Source organism: Schistocerca serialis, chromosome 6 (assembly GCF_023864345.2).
Source record: "Schistocerca serialis cubense isolate TAMUIC-IGC-003099 chromosome 6, iqSchSeri2.2, whole genome shotgun sequence".
In the NCBI taxonomy this organism is placed as follows: domain Eukaryota; kingdom Metazoa; phylum Arthropoda; class Insecta; order Orthoptera; family Acrididae; genus Schistocerca; species Schistocerca serialis.
This window is the reverse complement of record NC_064643.1, coordinates 728,659,464-728,672,740: the sequence shown is the minus strand read 5'-3', so window position 1 is coordinate 728,672,740 and position 13,277 is coordinate 728,659,464. Positions and strand designations below refer to the sequence as shown.

Sequence of the window (13,277 nt, the reverse complement as noted above, 5' to 3'; positions counted from 1 at the left end):
TTGTAAGTAATATTTTGTGAGATACTTTGCGTTTATCTTCAAAAGACTACGAACTCTGGTTTTGCAACATTTTAGTGACGCTTTCCCGTGTGTCAAGCAAACCTTTCACCATTCGTACCTCCCTTCTCTGTTCCGAATACTCCAGTTAATTCCTGTCGGTCCTGTTTATTATGGTTCCCACACACTTGAACAATATTCGTGCGGAAGTGTCTTGTAAGCGATCTGCTTTGTAGAGTGGTTGCATTTTGCTAGTGTTCTAACAGTGAACGCAAGTTTGCCACCTGCTTTACCTACAACTGAGCGTGTGTAATCATTCCATTTCATATCCTACAAATTATTACACCTAGGTATATGTATGAGTCGAAACAAGACCCCGGGAGTAGACAACATTCCATTAGAACTAATGACAGCCTTAGGAGAGCCAGTCCTGACAAAACTCTACCATCTGGTGAGCAAGATGTGTGAGACAGGCGAAATTCCCTCAGACTTCAAGAAGAATATAGTAATTCCAATCCCAAAGGAAGCAGGTGTTGACAGATGTGAAAATTACCGAACTATCGGTTTAATAAGTCACAGCTGAAAGCAAGGGGAAACTACAGCCGTAATTTTTCCCGAGGGCATGCAGCTTTACTGTATGGTTAAATGATGATGGCGTCCTCTTGGGTAAAATATTCCAGAGGTAAAATAGTCCCCCATTCGAATCTGCGGGCGAGGACTACTCAGGAGGACGTCGTTATCAGGAGAAAGAAAACTGGCGTTCTACGGATCGGAGCGTGGAATGTCAGATCCCTTAATCAGGCAGGTAGGTTAGAAAATTTAAAAAGGGAAATGGATAGGTTAAAGTTAGATATAGTGGGAATTAGTGAAGTTCGGTGGCAGGAGGAACAAGACTTTTGGTCAGGCGAATACAGGGTTATAAATACAAAATCAAAACGGGGGAATGCAGGAGTAGGTTTAATAATGAATAAAAAAAATAGGAGTGCGGGTAAGCTACTACAAACAGCTTAGTGAACGCATTATTGTGGCCAAGATAGACACGAAGCCCACGCCTACCACAGTAGTACAAGTTAATATGCCAACTAGCTCTGCAGATGACGAAGAAATTGAAGAAATGTATGATGAAATAAAAGAAATTATTCAGATAGTGAAGGGAGACGAAAATTTAATAGTCATGGCAGATTGGAACTCGGTAGTAGGAAAAGGAAGAGAAGAAAACGTAGTAGGTGAATATGGATTGGGGCTAAGAAATGAAAGAGGAAGCCGCCTGATAGAATTTTGCACAGAGCACAACTTAATATTAACTAACACTTGGTTCAAGAATCATAAAAGGAGCTTGTATACATGGAAGAAGCCTGGAGATACTGACAGGTTTCAGATAGATTATATAATGGCAAGACAGAGATTTAGGAACCAGGTTTTAAATTGTAAGACGTTTCCAGGGGCAGATGTGGACTCTGACCACAATCTATTGGTTATGAACTGTAGATTAAAACTGAAGAAACTGCAAAAAGGTGGGAATTTAAGGAGATGGGACCTGGATAAACTGAAAGAACCAGAGGTTGTACAGAGTTTCAAGGAGAGCATAAGGGAACAATTGACAGGAATGGGGCAAAGAAATACAGTAGAAGAAGAATGGGTAGCTTTGAGGGATGAAGTAGTGAAGGCAGCAGAGGATAAAGAAGGTAAAAAGACGAGGGCTAGTAGAAATCCTTGGGTAACAGAAGAAATATTGAACTTAATTGATCAAAGGAGAAAATATAAAAATGCAGTAAATGAAGCAGGCAAAAAGGAATACAAACGTCTCAAAAATGAGATCGACAGGAAGTGCAAAATGGTTAAGCAGGGATGGCTAGAGGACAAATGTAAGGATGTAGAGGCTTATCTCACGAGGGGTAAGATAGATACTGCCTACAGGAAAATTAAAGAGACCTTTGGAGAAAAGAGAACCACTTGTATGAACATCAAGAGCTCAGATGGAAACCCAGTTCTAAGCAAAGAAGGGAAAGCAGAAAGGTGGAAGGAGTACATAGAGGGTCTATACAAGGGCAATGTACTTGAGGACAATATTATGGAAATGGAAGAGGATGTAGATGAAGATGAAATGGGAGATACGATACTGCGTGAAGAGTTTGACAGAGCACTGAAAGACCTGAGTCGAAACAAGGCCCCGGGAGTAGACAACATTCCATTAGAACTACTGACAGCCTTTGGAGAGCCAGTCCTGACAAAACTCTACCATCTGGTCAGCAAGATATATGAGACAGGCGAAATACCCTCAGACTTCAAGAAGAATATAATAATTCCAATCCCAAAGAAAGCAGGTGTTGACAGATGTGAAAATTACCGAACTATCAGTTTAATAATTCACGGCTGCAAAATACTAACACGAATTCTTTACAGACGAATGGAAAAACTAGTAGAAGCCGACCTCGGGGAAGATCAGTTTGGATTCCGTAGAAATATAGGAACACGTGAGGCAATATTGACCCTACGACTTATCTTAGAAGCTAGATTAAGGAAAGGCAAACCTACGTTTCTAGCATTTGTAGACTTAGAGAAAGCTTTTGACAATGTTGACAGGAATACTCTCTTTCAGATTCTGAAGGTGGCAGGGGTAAAATACAGGGAGCGAAAGGCTATTTACAACTTGTGTAGAAACCAGATGGCAGTTATAAGAGTCGAGGGACATGAAAGGGAAGCAATGATTGGGAAGGGAGTGAGACTGGGTTGTAGCCTCTCCCCGATACTATTCAATCTGTATATTGAGCAAGCAGTGAAGGAAACAAAAGAAAAATTCGGAGTAGGTATTAAAATCCATGGAGAAGAAATAAAAACTTTGAGGTTCGCCAATGACATTGTAATTCCGTCAGAGACAGCAAAGGGCTTGGAAGAGCAGTTGAACGGAATGGACAGTGTCTTGAAAGGAGGGTATAAGATGAACATCAACAAAAGCAAAACGAGGATAATGGAATGTAGTCGAATTAAGTCGGCTGATGCTGAGGGAATTAGATTAGGAAATGAGACACTTAAAGTAGTAAAGGAGTTTTGCTATTTGGGGAGCAAAATAACTGATGATGGTCGAAGTAGCGAGGATATAAAATGAAGACTGGCAATGGCAAGGAAAGCGTTTCTGAAGAAGAAAAATTTGTTAACATCGAATATATATTTAAATGTCAGGAAGTCGTTTCTGGAAGTATTTGTATGGAGTGTAGCCATGTATGGAAGTGAAACGTGGACGATAAATAGTTTAGACAAGAAGAGAATAGAAGCTTTCGAAATGTGGTGCAATAGAAGAATGCTGAAGATTAGATGGGTAGATCACATAACTAATGAGGAGGTATTGAATAGAATTGAGGAGAAGTTTGTGGCACAACTTGACAAGAAGAAGGGACCGGTTGGTAGGACATGTTCTGAGGCATCAAGTGATCACCAATTTAGTACTGGAGGGCAGCGTGGAGAGTAAAAATCGTAGAAGGAGACCAATAGATGAATACACTAAGCAGATTCAGAAGGATGTAGGCTGCAGTAGGTACTGGGAGTGAAGAAGCTTGCACAGGATAGAGTAGCATGGAGAGCTGCATCAAACCAGTCTCAGGACTGAAGACCACAACAAAACCATGTATGAGTTGGCTGGTTCTACGAGGGTTATTCGGAATGTAAGATCCGATCGCTCACGAAATAGAAACCGTAATGAAAATCCAATGAATTTTGCATGGATGTGCTGGACAGTGTCTCTAATACGCTCGTCGATCGCGTCATGTCGTTCTTTTCCGTTCTGAGCGCACAGTGAGAGCATAAAGATGCCTAGCAAATAGCGCCTTCCACCAAATATGAGTACCTGTGCGGCATTTCGCTTGATTTCGTGCAGCCCACACAACGTAACTGTCATACATTTCCTTTTTCATGACAATTCTCGCCCGCCTACTGCAAGCGCAATGCGGACGCTGCTGCAGCGTTGCCGACGAGGTGTGTTTGATCACCCACCATACAGCCTGGACTTGGTTCCCTCAGATTTTTGTCCCTGCTCACACGAACCGCTGGTTACGAAGACAACATTTTGGCACAGACAACAAGCTACAGGTCAGAGTAGAGAATTGGCAGAAAGCACAGGCATGACAAGGATATCGGGAAGTTGATAAAACACTATGACAAATATATCAGTCGGAGCTGCAGTTATGTAGAGAAGTAGCTAGGAAGTTCAAAAAATGGTTCAAATGGCTCTGAGCACCATGGGACTTAACATCTGAGGTCATCAGTCCCCTAGAACTTAGAACTACTTAAACCTAACTAACCTAAGGACATCACACACATCCATGCGCGAGGCAGGATTCGAACCTGTATCGCGGTTCCAGACTCTAGCGCCTAGAACCGCTCGGCCACTCCGGCCGGCAGCTGGGAAGTGTAGCTAAAGGTTGCAAATACTGTGGTTTCCATTTCGCGACAGATGGGACCTTACTTGCCGAACATCTCTCGTAATTATGAATCACAGACATTGTACGCTTAGGATACTATGCTTTTTTCGTTTTGTGAAATTCATATTTAACAGTTCCGTACGGTTAAAACAAGTTGCCGGTCTTTGCAGCACTTCGAATGTTGTCCAGATCCAGACACACAGGAATTAATGACGTTTAGCTGCCGGAGGACGTTGACATACATCAATGGGGAAAGTTGAAAATTTATGTCTGACCGTGATTCGAACGCGGGTCGCCGGATCACTAGGCTGATACTATGACCACCTAGTCATCAGGACACAGTGCTGATAACTACTGCAATGACTACCCTAGCACGTCTCCCGTCAGAAAGAATAGATACCACATACGTATGTTATCCAGAGCTGACTGCTTATTTCTGCAGATTTTTCATCTTGCACTTCACTATACAAGTCGGAAAGCCTTCGCATCAAACATCTAGGGGCGGAGGATCATGTCATCGGGAAAAACTTTTGTTACAGACAAAATGTTTGGTGACTCTTCCCGGGGACGCTATGCGTCTTTTAATGTTGGTTACGTCCATGTGGGGTTACAGAGCGCAGACACTGCGGAGCGTGTGGGTGCAATGTGTGTTAACTACAACTCAGTCATCTCCTCCACGTTAAAGATAGCAAGCCAAGTTCCTGATTCTGTCTCCAATTAGAAATACTTTCGTATGGTTTTCTTTTCAAAATTACTCTGTCAATTTGCTGGGGTAGACAGTATGCAGAGACAGCACACCTGGTTAATAAATGACTGCTAGTTCGTGTGATGACCTCAACACACAGGAAAAATAATTATCAAAATCTCAACTGTGAAGTCATCCAAAATTCTAGTTGGAAAACCACACTCTTTGTTATACTTCTCAATTGGTCACGATCCCAATTTGTTTATGAACTGAAAACTCAAATATTCACGAGAAACTGCTCTGAAATTAACCTGAACCGACAAAATTGTGTATATATTCTCTGAAACTTCAAAGACATCTAAGACAATATCTGAAAGGAATTAGAAAAAGTGACAAAATTTCGTGAATCACACACAATACTGTTAATAACTGCATGAACACTGGGGGCGTTCACCATACATCTACCCACTTTTGAGTATAACCAGTGTCTCTTAACACTACGAATCGTAGCAATACACTATCAAAACCTTTTATTACTGGGCAAACAGTCCCTACATGATTTGACAGCTGACATTTATAATTCACGCTCACGTCAGGAAATGCACCAATACGGGAATAGCAGCTTTTACGTTATTGGTCAGAACGCAAGCAATTATGGCGGTCGCCGTAATTTTCGCGCGACGCCATATTTCGCGACAAAATACTCTTATTAGTCACAAAATACTCTTATTAGTCACTGTCATATATCTAGTCTCACAACAATACATAAAACTACATAAAATAACTACAATAATTTTGACATGCAAGGAGAATTAGTTCTAACGAGAGGAAGAAGTTTATATTTACTGGTGTTTCAACAATGACTACCAGGCAACTTTTAATTCACTGATTGTAATTTTATTTTCGTTAGCAGAAAGCAAACATAAACTAAACAAAGAATTTATTTGAATAGAGTCTGTAATTCTTATACTTTTAATAGAGAAAGAAAGTTTCTAGGTCAGGGGATAGTGTTCGGCGAAATACGAAGCGTTGCGTTGGGCAGCACGATGTCGGCGGGTTACGATGATGAGAGCAGGATACAGGCAGTTCCGCTGGTTAATCTTCACCGGCGAAACGCAAATAAAGTTCCGGCACAGCTGTGTCATTAACCACGTGGTGATTAACAAACCACAAGGCGCCAGTATACGAACGTTGTTGACATGTCCTCTCTTACGAAGTACATTACGTAGACATCGCTCGTTTTTACACTTTATGCACTGTCCGTGACGCTATCGTCCATAATTACACAATTCGTCACATTCATATAGTCTTAGCCACAATTACACAGTTCATAGAATTGTTCTTGTGTGTGAAGCACACCGTAAACAATGTCCACTCTGTTCTCGCATTTCAAACTTCGACAACGTCACTGAAAGTCATTTATATTGCACAGTTAATGAAAGTCTTCTCTTTCACGGCTTTATAGAATGTGATAGACAACACTTCCACCACCAAAAACCAATACCAGCAAAGTTCATTCGCATAAAAGCACTGTTCGTGTCGGCCACAACAAAGTATTGTTAGCGGCACTTTCAAAGTCCGGTTTATTTGCTCTTTAAGTTCCCTGGCGGTGGCTTTACATACCGTAGTGGTAAGGAGAATTAACAATCTGATAGTTCGGTATCACTGTCCATACAATTACGTATGCTTTTCATAAAACACAGTACTATTTTTCCGCCCACGCTCCACCATCCCCTCTACTACACAACAACCTTTCGACTATCGATTTCACTATCACTGTCCCCTGTCTATAGATGTTATATCGTTATCGTAAATTACATAAATCTTTATAAATGTTATTGACTGCAATTTTCACAATTAATAATATTCCAAAAGAGAACTTTACAAACTTTACCACAGGTACAAAGCAAGAAACATATTTATCGAAATAACCACAATTACATCTTTACATTTAAAAATCACAGTAGAATGTTACATAATCACAATTAGAAATGCCCATATGAACAAAAGAAAAAGAATAGAAATCTAAAGAAAATCACGAAAAAAATTTTATATGCGTAATTATCGATGCCTTGACATTCGGTGAAACTTCCTCGTCTCAGGAAGGGCGAATCCAACAAAAAGACGCCTAACGTCACCAGGAATCGTCAACGAGCATTTTGTCTCCCATAAAAGCTGTTGCCTATGTCTTGATCTATCATACCTTGATCTTTCCTGCAAAAAGTTTGAAATACCCTGTAGATAAGTACACATATCAAAAAACGTTTTGCATCACCCAGGTTCCCAGAACTCCTGAAGATAGACGCTGACTGTGGATATTGTATCATAGACGCAGTCCCTTTGACTCTTCAGATATGTCACTAAACCCGCCCACAGATGTGAACAACCATGCATGGGCAGCGTCTATTAGTCGGAGAGGGTCCGACAGTCCATGAGTTACAGTCATTCCTCCAGGAAGAAGGTATACGGCTCGTGTTGTCTGTAGTTGAACCATGCCTAGACGTCAGTATTGCGGTTCGATCGTGTACGCATTGTTAATTTGTGCCAGGAAGGGCTCTCAACAAGGCAAGTTTCTAGGCGTCTCAGAGTGAACCAAAGCGATGTTGTTCGGACAAGAAGTTGATTCAGAGAGACAGGAACTGTCGATGACATGCCTCGCTCATGACACCCAAGGGCTGCTACTGCAGTGGATGACCGCTACCTACGGATTATGGCTCGGAGGAACCGTGACAGCAACGCCACCATGTTGAATAATGCCTTTCGTGCAGCCACAGGACGTCGTGTTACGACTCAAACTGGCGCAAAGGGCTACATAACGTGCAACTTCACTCCCGATGTCCATGGCGAGGTCCATCTTTGCAACCACGACATCACGGAGCGCGGTACAGATGGGCCCAAAAACATGCCGAATGGACCGTTCAGGATTGACATCACGTTCTCTTCACCGATGAGCGTCGCATATGCCTTCAACCAGACGTGTTTCGAAGCAACCCGGTCAGGCTGAACGCCTTAGACACACCGCCCAGCGAGTGCAGCAAGGTGGAGGTTCCCTGCTGTTTTGGGTTGGCATTATTTGGGGCAGACGTACGCCGCTGGTGGTCATAGAAGGCGCCGTAACGGCTGTGCGATACGTGAATGCCATCCTCCGACCGATAGTGCAACCATATAGGCAGCGTATTGGCGAGGCATTCGTCTTCATGGACGACAATTCGCGCCCGCAAGGTGCATATCTTGTAATGACTTCCTTCGGGATAACGACATCGCTCGACTAGAGTGGCCAGTATGTTCTCCAGACATGAACCCTATCGAACATGCCTGGGATAGATTGAAAAGGGCTGTTTATGGGCGACGTGACCCACCGACTACTCTAAGGGATCTACGTCGATTCGCCGTTGAGGAGTGGGACAATCTGGACCAACAGTGCCTTTGATGAACTTGTGGATAGTACGCCACAGTGAATACAGGCATGCACCAATTCAAGAGGACGTTCTACGGGGTATTAGAGGTACCGGTGTTTACAGCAATCTTGACCACCACCTCTGAAGGTCTCGCTGTATCGTGGTACAACGTGCAATGGATGATTTTCATGAGCAATGAAAAGGGCGGAAATGATGTTTATGTTGATTTCGCAACTCTGGGAACCGAGGTGATGCTAAATTTTTTTTGATGTGTGTATATTACCTGCGTAAAGTCTGAGGTTACCGTTAATATTGTCTGAAAGGTCATTAACATACAACATAAGTCTCAACACACTTTAGTGGGAGCATTCATGCCATTTCTGGAAAGTACACCGTCCGTCTTCGGACATATCCGTTGACTGCTGGGGGACCACACAAAATTTGTTACTGGGTTGCGGTTTTCGTGGAAGGCAGGACGCAGCATGTTGTCGCGTTTGGATCGTAATCGACTGAAGTATAAGAGACACTCAAATGAAAACAGTTGGAAAAAAGTAAGTAAACTGTTTTTTATTTCAAAAGTAATCGCCATCACTGTTAATATATTTATCCCACTGTACGACAAGACAATCAATGCCTTCATGCAAAAATGTTTGCGGTTGCCTACGGAACCATGATCGTACCCAGGCGTGGATCTCTTCGTCGGAAGCAAATCAACGGTCGCGAGTGTCTTTCTTCAGGTCTCCAAAACTATGGAAGTCACATTGAGAGAGATCTGGACTGTATGGAGGATGTTTAAGGGCTCCCCATCGAGATTTCAGTAGCATAGTCGAAATAACAGACACGACGTCTCCGGGAAAGTCATAATGACCTTTTTCTTTAGCTGGAAGGGCCCGCTGCTCATCGACTTTCTGGAACGCGGCGCAGCAATTACCGTACAGCGGTACATGGACACTTCACAAAAACTAAAGCGTGCCATAAATTCAAACACCTGGAAATATTGAGGGACGGCATCATTCAGTTGCAGGATATTGCCCGCGCGATCTCTCCCCTTGTGATTTCCATATCTTCGAGCGCTGAAGTAAGACATTCATGGCTGCCGATTTGCTTCGGAGGAAGAGATACACACCTGGGTACAATCACGGTTCCGTAGGCAACCGCAAACATTTTTGCATGAAAGCACTGACCGTCTTATCTCATGTAGATTAAATGTATTAGCAGTTATGGCGATTACTTTTAAAATAATAAACATTTTACTTACTTTTTTCCATGTTTCACCTTTTCATTCAACTGCTTATTATACTTCTGTTGATCATTCTCCGTCACCGATAATATGCCACATCCTGCCTGCCAAGGAATCCTTAACCCAGTAACAGATCTTGTTTGATACCGTAGTAGTCAACGTATTCGCTTGAAGATGGAGGGAGGACTTCATAGAAATAGCACGAACCCTCAGCGACACAACCGATGTCTCTCGAGTACCATTTTCGTTCACAGATCTTTCGTGTACCATTATGTACTGTACTATTACTAATGGATCTAAGATGAGTTTATATGAATGAATGGAGTCTGTATGTCAGAAAGAACAAAACCTGTTCTGTCAGACATGTCAGAAAGAACAGGCACCACATGGAATCCGCAGCTGTGATATAATTATGTAAATTGAAGGTGGTGGGGGGAGGAAGGAATGGAACTGTTGATGTCAGTTGCATCGGGGCTTTATGTGGAATCAGCAGCTGCGAGTGACAATGCGTGCCAAACTGCGTCTCGCACCCGAGATCTCCTGCTTAAGAGGTAGTTGTGTTAACGACAGCGCCATCCGGACACTGTGTTTGTCACAACTGCGCGGACTATCTCGGCACACCTCCCGGCCACCCCACATCCCCACATGGCACCACTCTGCGACACCGACACAAGGTCGATCGTAACTGGGCATCTGTCCTGAAGGCGGGGGATTCATTGCCCATCCAAGCGAATCAGTTACATGAATGCGTGATGTCTGTTCTTTCGGACGTGCACAGTTAAGTTAGACCTCGTGTGGGAATCTCAAAGTAGCGAGCACGGAAAACGTGGATGGGGACCGTGGATAGCTAGCGCCATATGGGAATGTGGGTCAACTGGAAGGTGTGCGAATATGGTTCAAGATATCGCACTTACTGACATAACTGCCTTGTAAGCAGGAAATCCCGGATTCGAATTCCAGTGCACCACACATTTCCACTCGTCACTGCTGATTCCCATAAAGTCGCGATGCAGCAGACATCAATAGTTCCTTCCCTTTCCTTTCTGCCCCATCCACCTTCAATTTATATACACTAAGGCCATTAAAATTGCTACACCAAGAAGAAATGCAGATGGTAAACGGGTATTCATTGGACAAATACATTATACTAGAACTGACATGTGATTACATTTTCACGCAATTTGGGTGCAAAGATCCAGAGAAATCAGTACCCAGAATAACCACGTCTGGCCGTAATAACGGCCTTGATACGCCTGGGCATTGAGTCAAACAGAGCTCGGATGGCGTGTACAGGTACAGCTGCCCATGCAGCTTCAACACGATACCATAGTTTATCGAGAGAAGTGACTGGCGTATTGTGACGAGCCAGTTGCTCGGCCACCATTGACCCGACGTTCTCGATTGGTGAGAGATCTGGAGAATGTGCTGGCCAGGGCAGCAGTACAACATTTTCTGTATCCAGAAAGGCCCGTAGAGGACCTGCAACATGCGGTTGTGCATTACCCTGCCGAAATGTAGGGTTTCGCAGGAATCGAATGAAGGGTAGAGCCACGGGTCGTAACACATCTGAATGTAACGTCCACTGTTCAAAGTGCCGTCAGTGCGAACAAGAGGTGACCGAGACGTGTAACCAATGGCACCCCATACCATCACGCCGGGCGATACGCCAGTATGGCGATGACGAATACACGCTTACAATGTGCGTTCACCGTGATGTCGCCAAACACGGATGCGACCATCAGCATGCTGTAAACAGAACCTGGATTCATACGAAAAAATGACGTTTTGCCAATCGTGCACCCAGGTTCGTCGTTGAGTACACCATCGCAGGCGCTCCTGTCTGTGATGCAGCGTCAAGGGTAACCGCAGCCGTGGTCTCCGAGCTGATAGTCCATGCTGCTTCAAACGACGGCGAACTGTTCGTGCAGACGGTTGTTGTCTTGCAAACGTCCCCATCTGTTGACTCAGGGATCGAGACGTGGCTGCACGATCCGTTACAGCCACGCGGATAAGATGACTGTCATCCCGTCTGCTAGTGATACGAGGCCTTTGGGATCCAGCACGGCATTCCGTATTACCCTCCTGAACCCAGCGATTCCATATTCTGCTAACACTCATGGGATCTCGACCAACGCGTGCAGCAATGTCGCGATACGATAAACCGCAATCGCGGTAGGCTACAATCCGACCTTTATCAAAGTCGGAAACGTGATGGTACGCATTTCTCCTCCTTACACGAGGCATCACAACAACGTTTCACCAGGCAACGCCGGTCAACTGCTGTTTGTGTATGAGAAATCGGTTGGAAACCTTCCTCATGTCAGCACGTTGCAGGTGTCGTCACCGGCGCCAACCTTGTGTGAATGCTCTGAAAAGCTAATCATTTGCATATCACAGCATCTTCTCCCTGTCAGTTAAATTTCGCGTCTGTAGCACGTCATCTTCGTGGTGTAGCAATTTTAATGGCCAGTAGTGTATAATAATACGAGGCTGGTGAGGAAGACCTGGTGTGTCTGCAGACTGCGCATGATGTGGGAGCGCGGCCACATCAGCTACCTGCGCAAGGCGTGGTACTTCACGCGCGTGCGCTGCCTCTCTGAGACGGAGTACGCCAGCGTGGACCTGGTGCCCATGTCGCCCGCCTTCATGCTGCTCGGCTGCGCCATCTTCCTGTCCGGCCTGCTGCTGCTGCTCGAGGTCCGGCAGTACCGTCGGTAAGCTGACATCGCTACCTCAGGCCACTACACGTGGCCCCATATTGCGAGGAGTTTCGATGTGCCAGTTGCAGCTCTGTATATGGCAACAAAACATTTTCTATTCATTTATCACAATGAGATGACAAAAGACGTGGGATATCGATATGCACATATACAAATGGCGGTGATATTGCGTACACAAGATATAAACGGGCAGTGCACTGACGGAACTACACTCAGGTGATTCATGTGAAAAGGTGACCGACGTCATTATGGCCGCACCATCGGAATCGTCCGCAGCTCGCGGTCTAGTGGCTAGCGTTGCTGCCTCTGGATCACGGGTTCGATTCCTGGCCGGGCTGGGGATTTTCTCTGGTCGGGGCCTGTGTTTTTGTGCTGTCCTCATCATATCATCATCATCGTCATCATTCGTGACAGTGGCTAGATTGGATTATGTAAAAATTGGGACTTTGTAGGGGCGCCCATGACCGCGTAGTTGAGCGCTCCACAAACCACACATGATCATTGAAACCACCAGAATTAACAGACTTCGAACGCGGAATCCTCGTTGGAGCTGCACGCATCGGACGTTCCATTTCGGGAATCGTTACGGAAGTAAATATTGAGAGATCCACAGTGTCAAGAGTATGGCGAGAACACCAGATTTACGCATCACCTCCCAACACGGACAACGCAGTGGCAGATGCCTTCGCTTAACGACCGACAGCAGCGGCTTTTTGCGTAGAGCTGCCAGTGTCAGAGACAAGCGACACTGAAATAACCGCAGACATCAACGTGGGACGTACGGTGAACGTTTCTGTTAGACAGTGCGACGAAATTTGGCGT

The 13,277-nt window shown here is 44.5% G+C and overlaps 1 protein-coding gene across 1 annotated transcript in view; it reads left to right on the top strand.

Annotated features, from left to right (window-relative positions):
- LOC126485051 (glutamate receptor ionotropic, delta-1-like) overlaps positions 1–12,366 on the top strand; it is a gene marked incomplete at its 3' end in the record, with an annotated part of 85,638 nt that extends 73,272 nt beyond the window's left edge. Inside the window, exon 7 of the mRNA XM_050108652.1 lies at positions 12,255–12,366. Within this exon, the coding sequence (XP_049964609.1) occupies positions 12,255–12,366 (112 nt within the window). The remainder of the gene's footprint in view (positions 1–12,254) is intronic.
- Between the last annotated feature and the right edge of the window lie 911 nt (positions 12,367–13,277).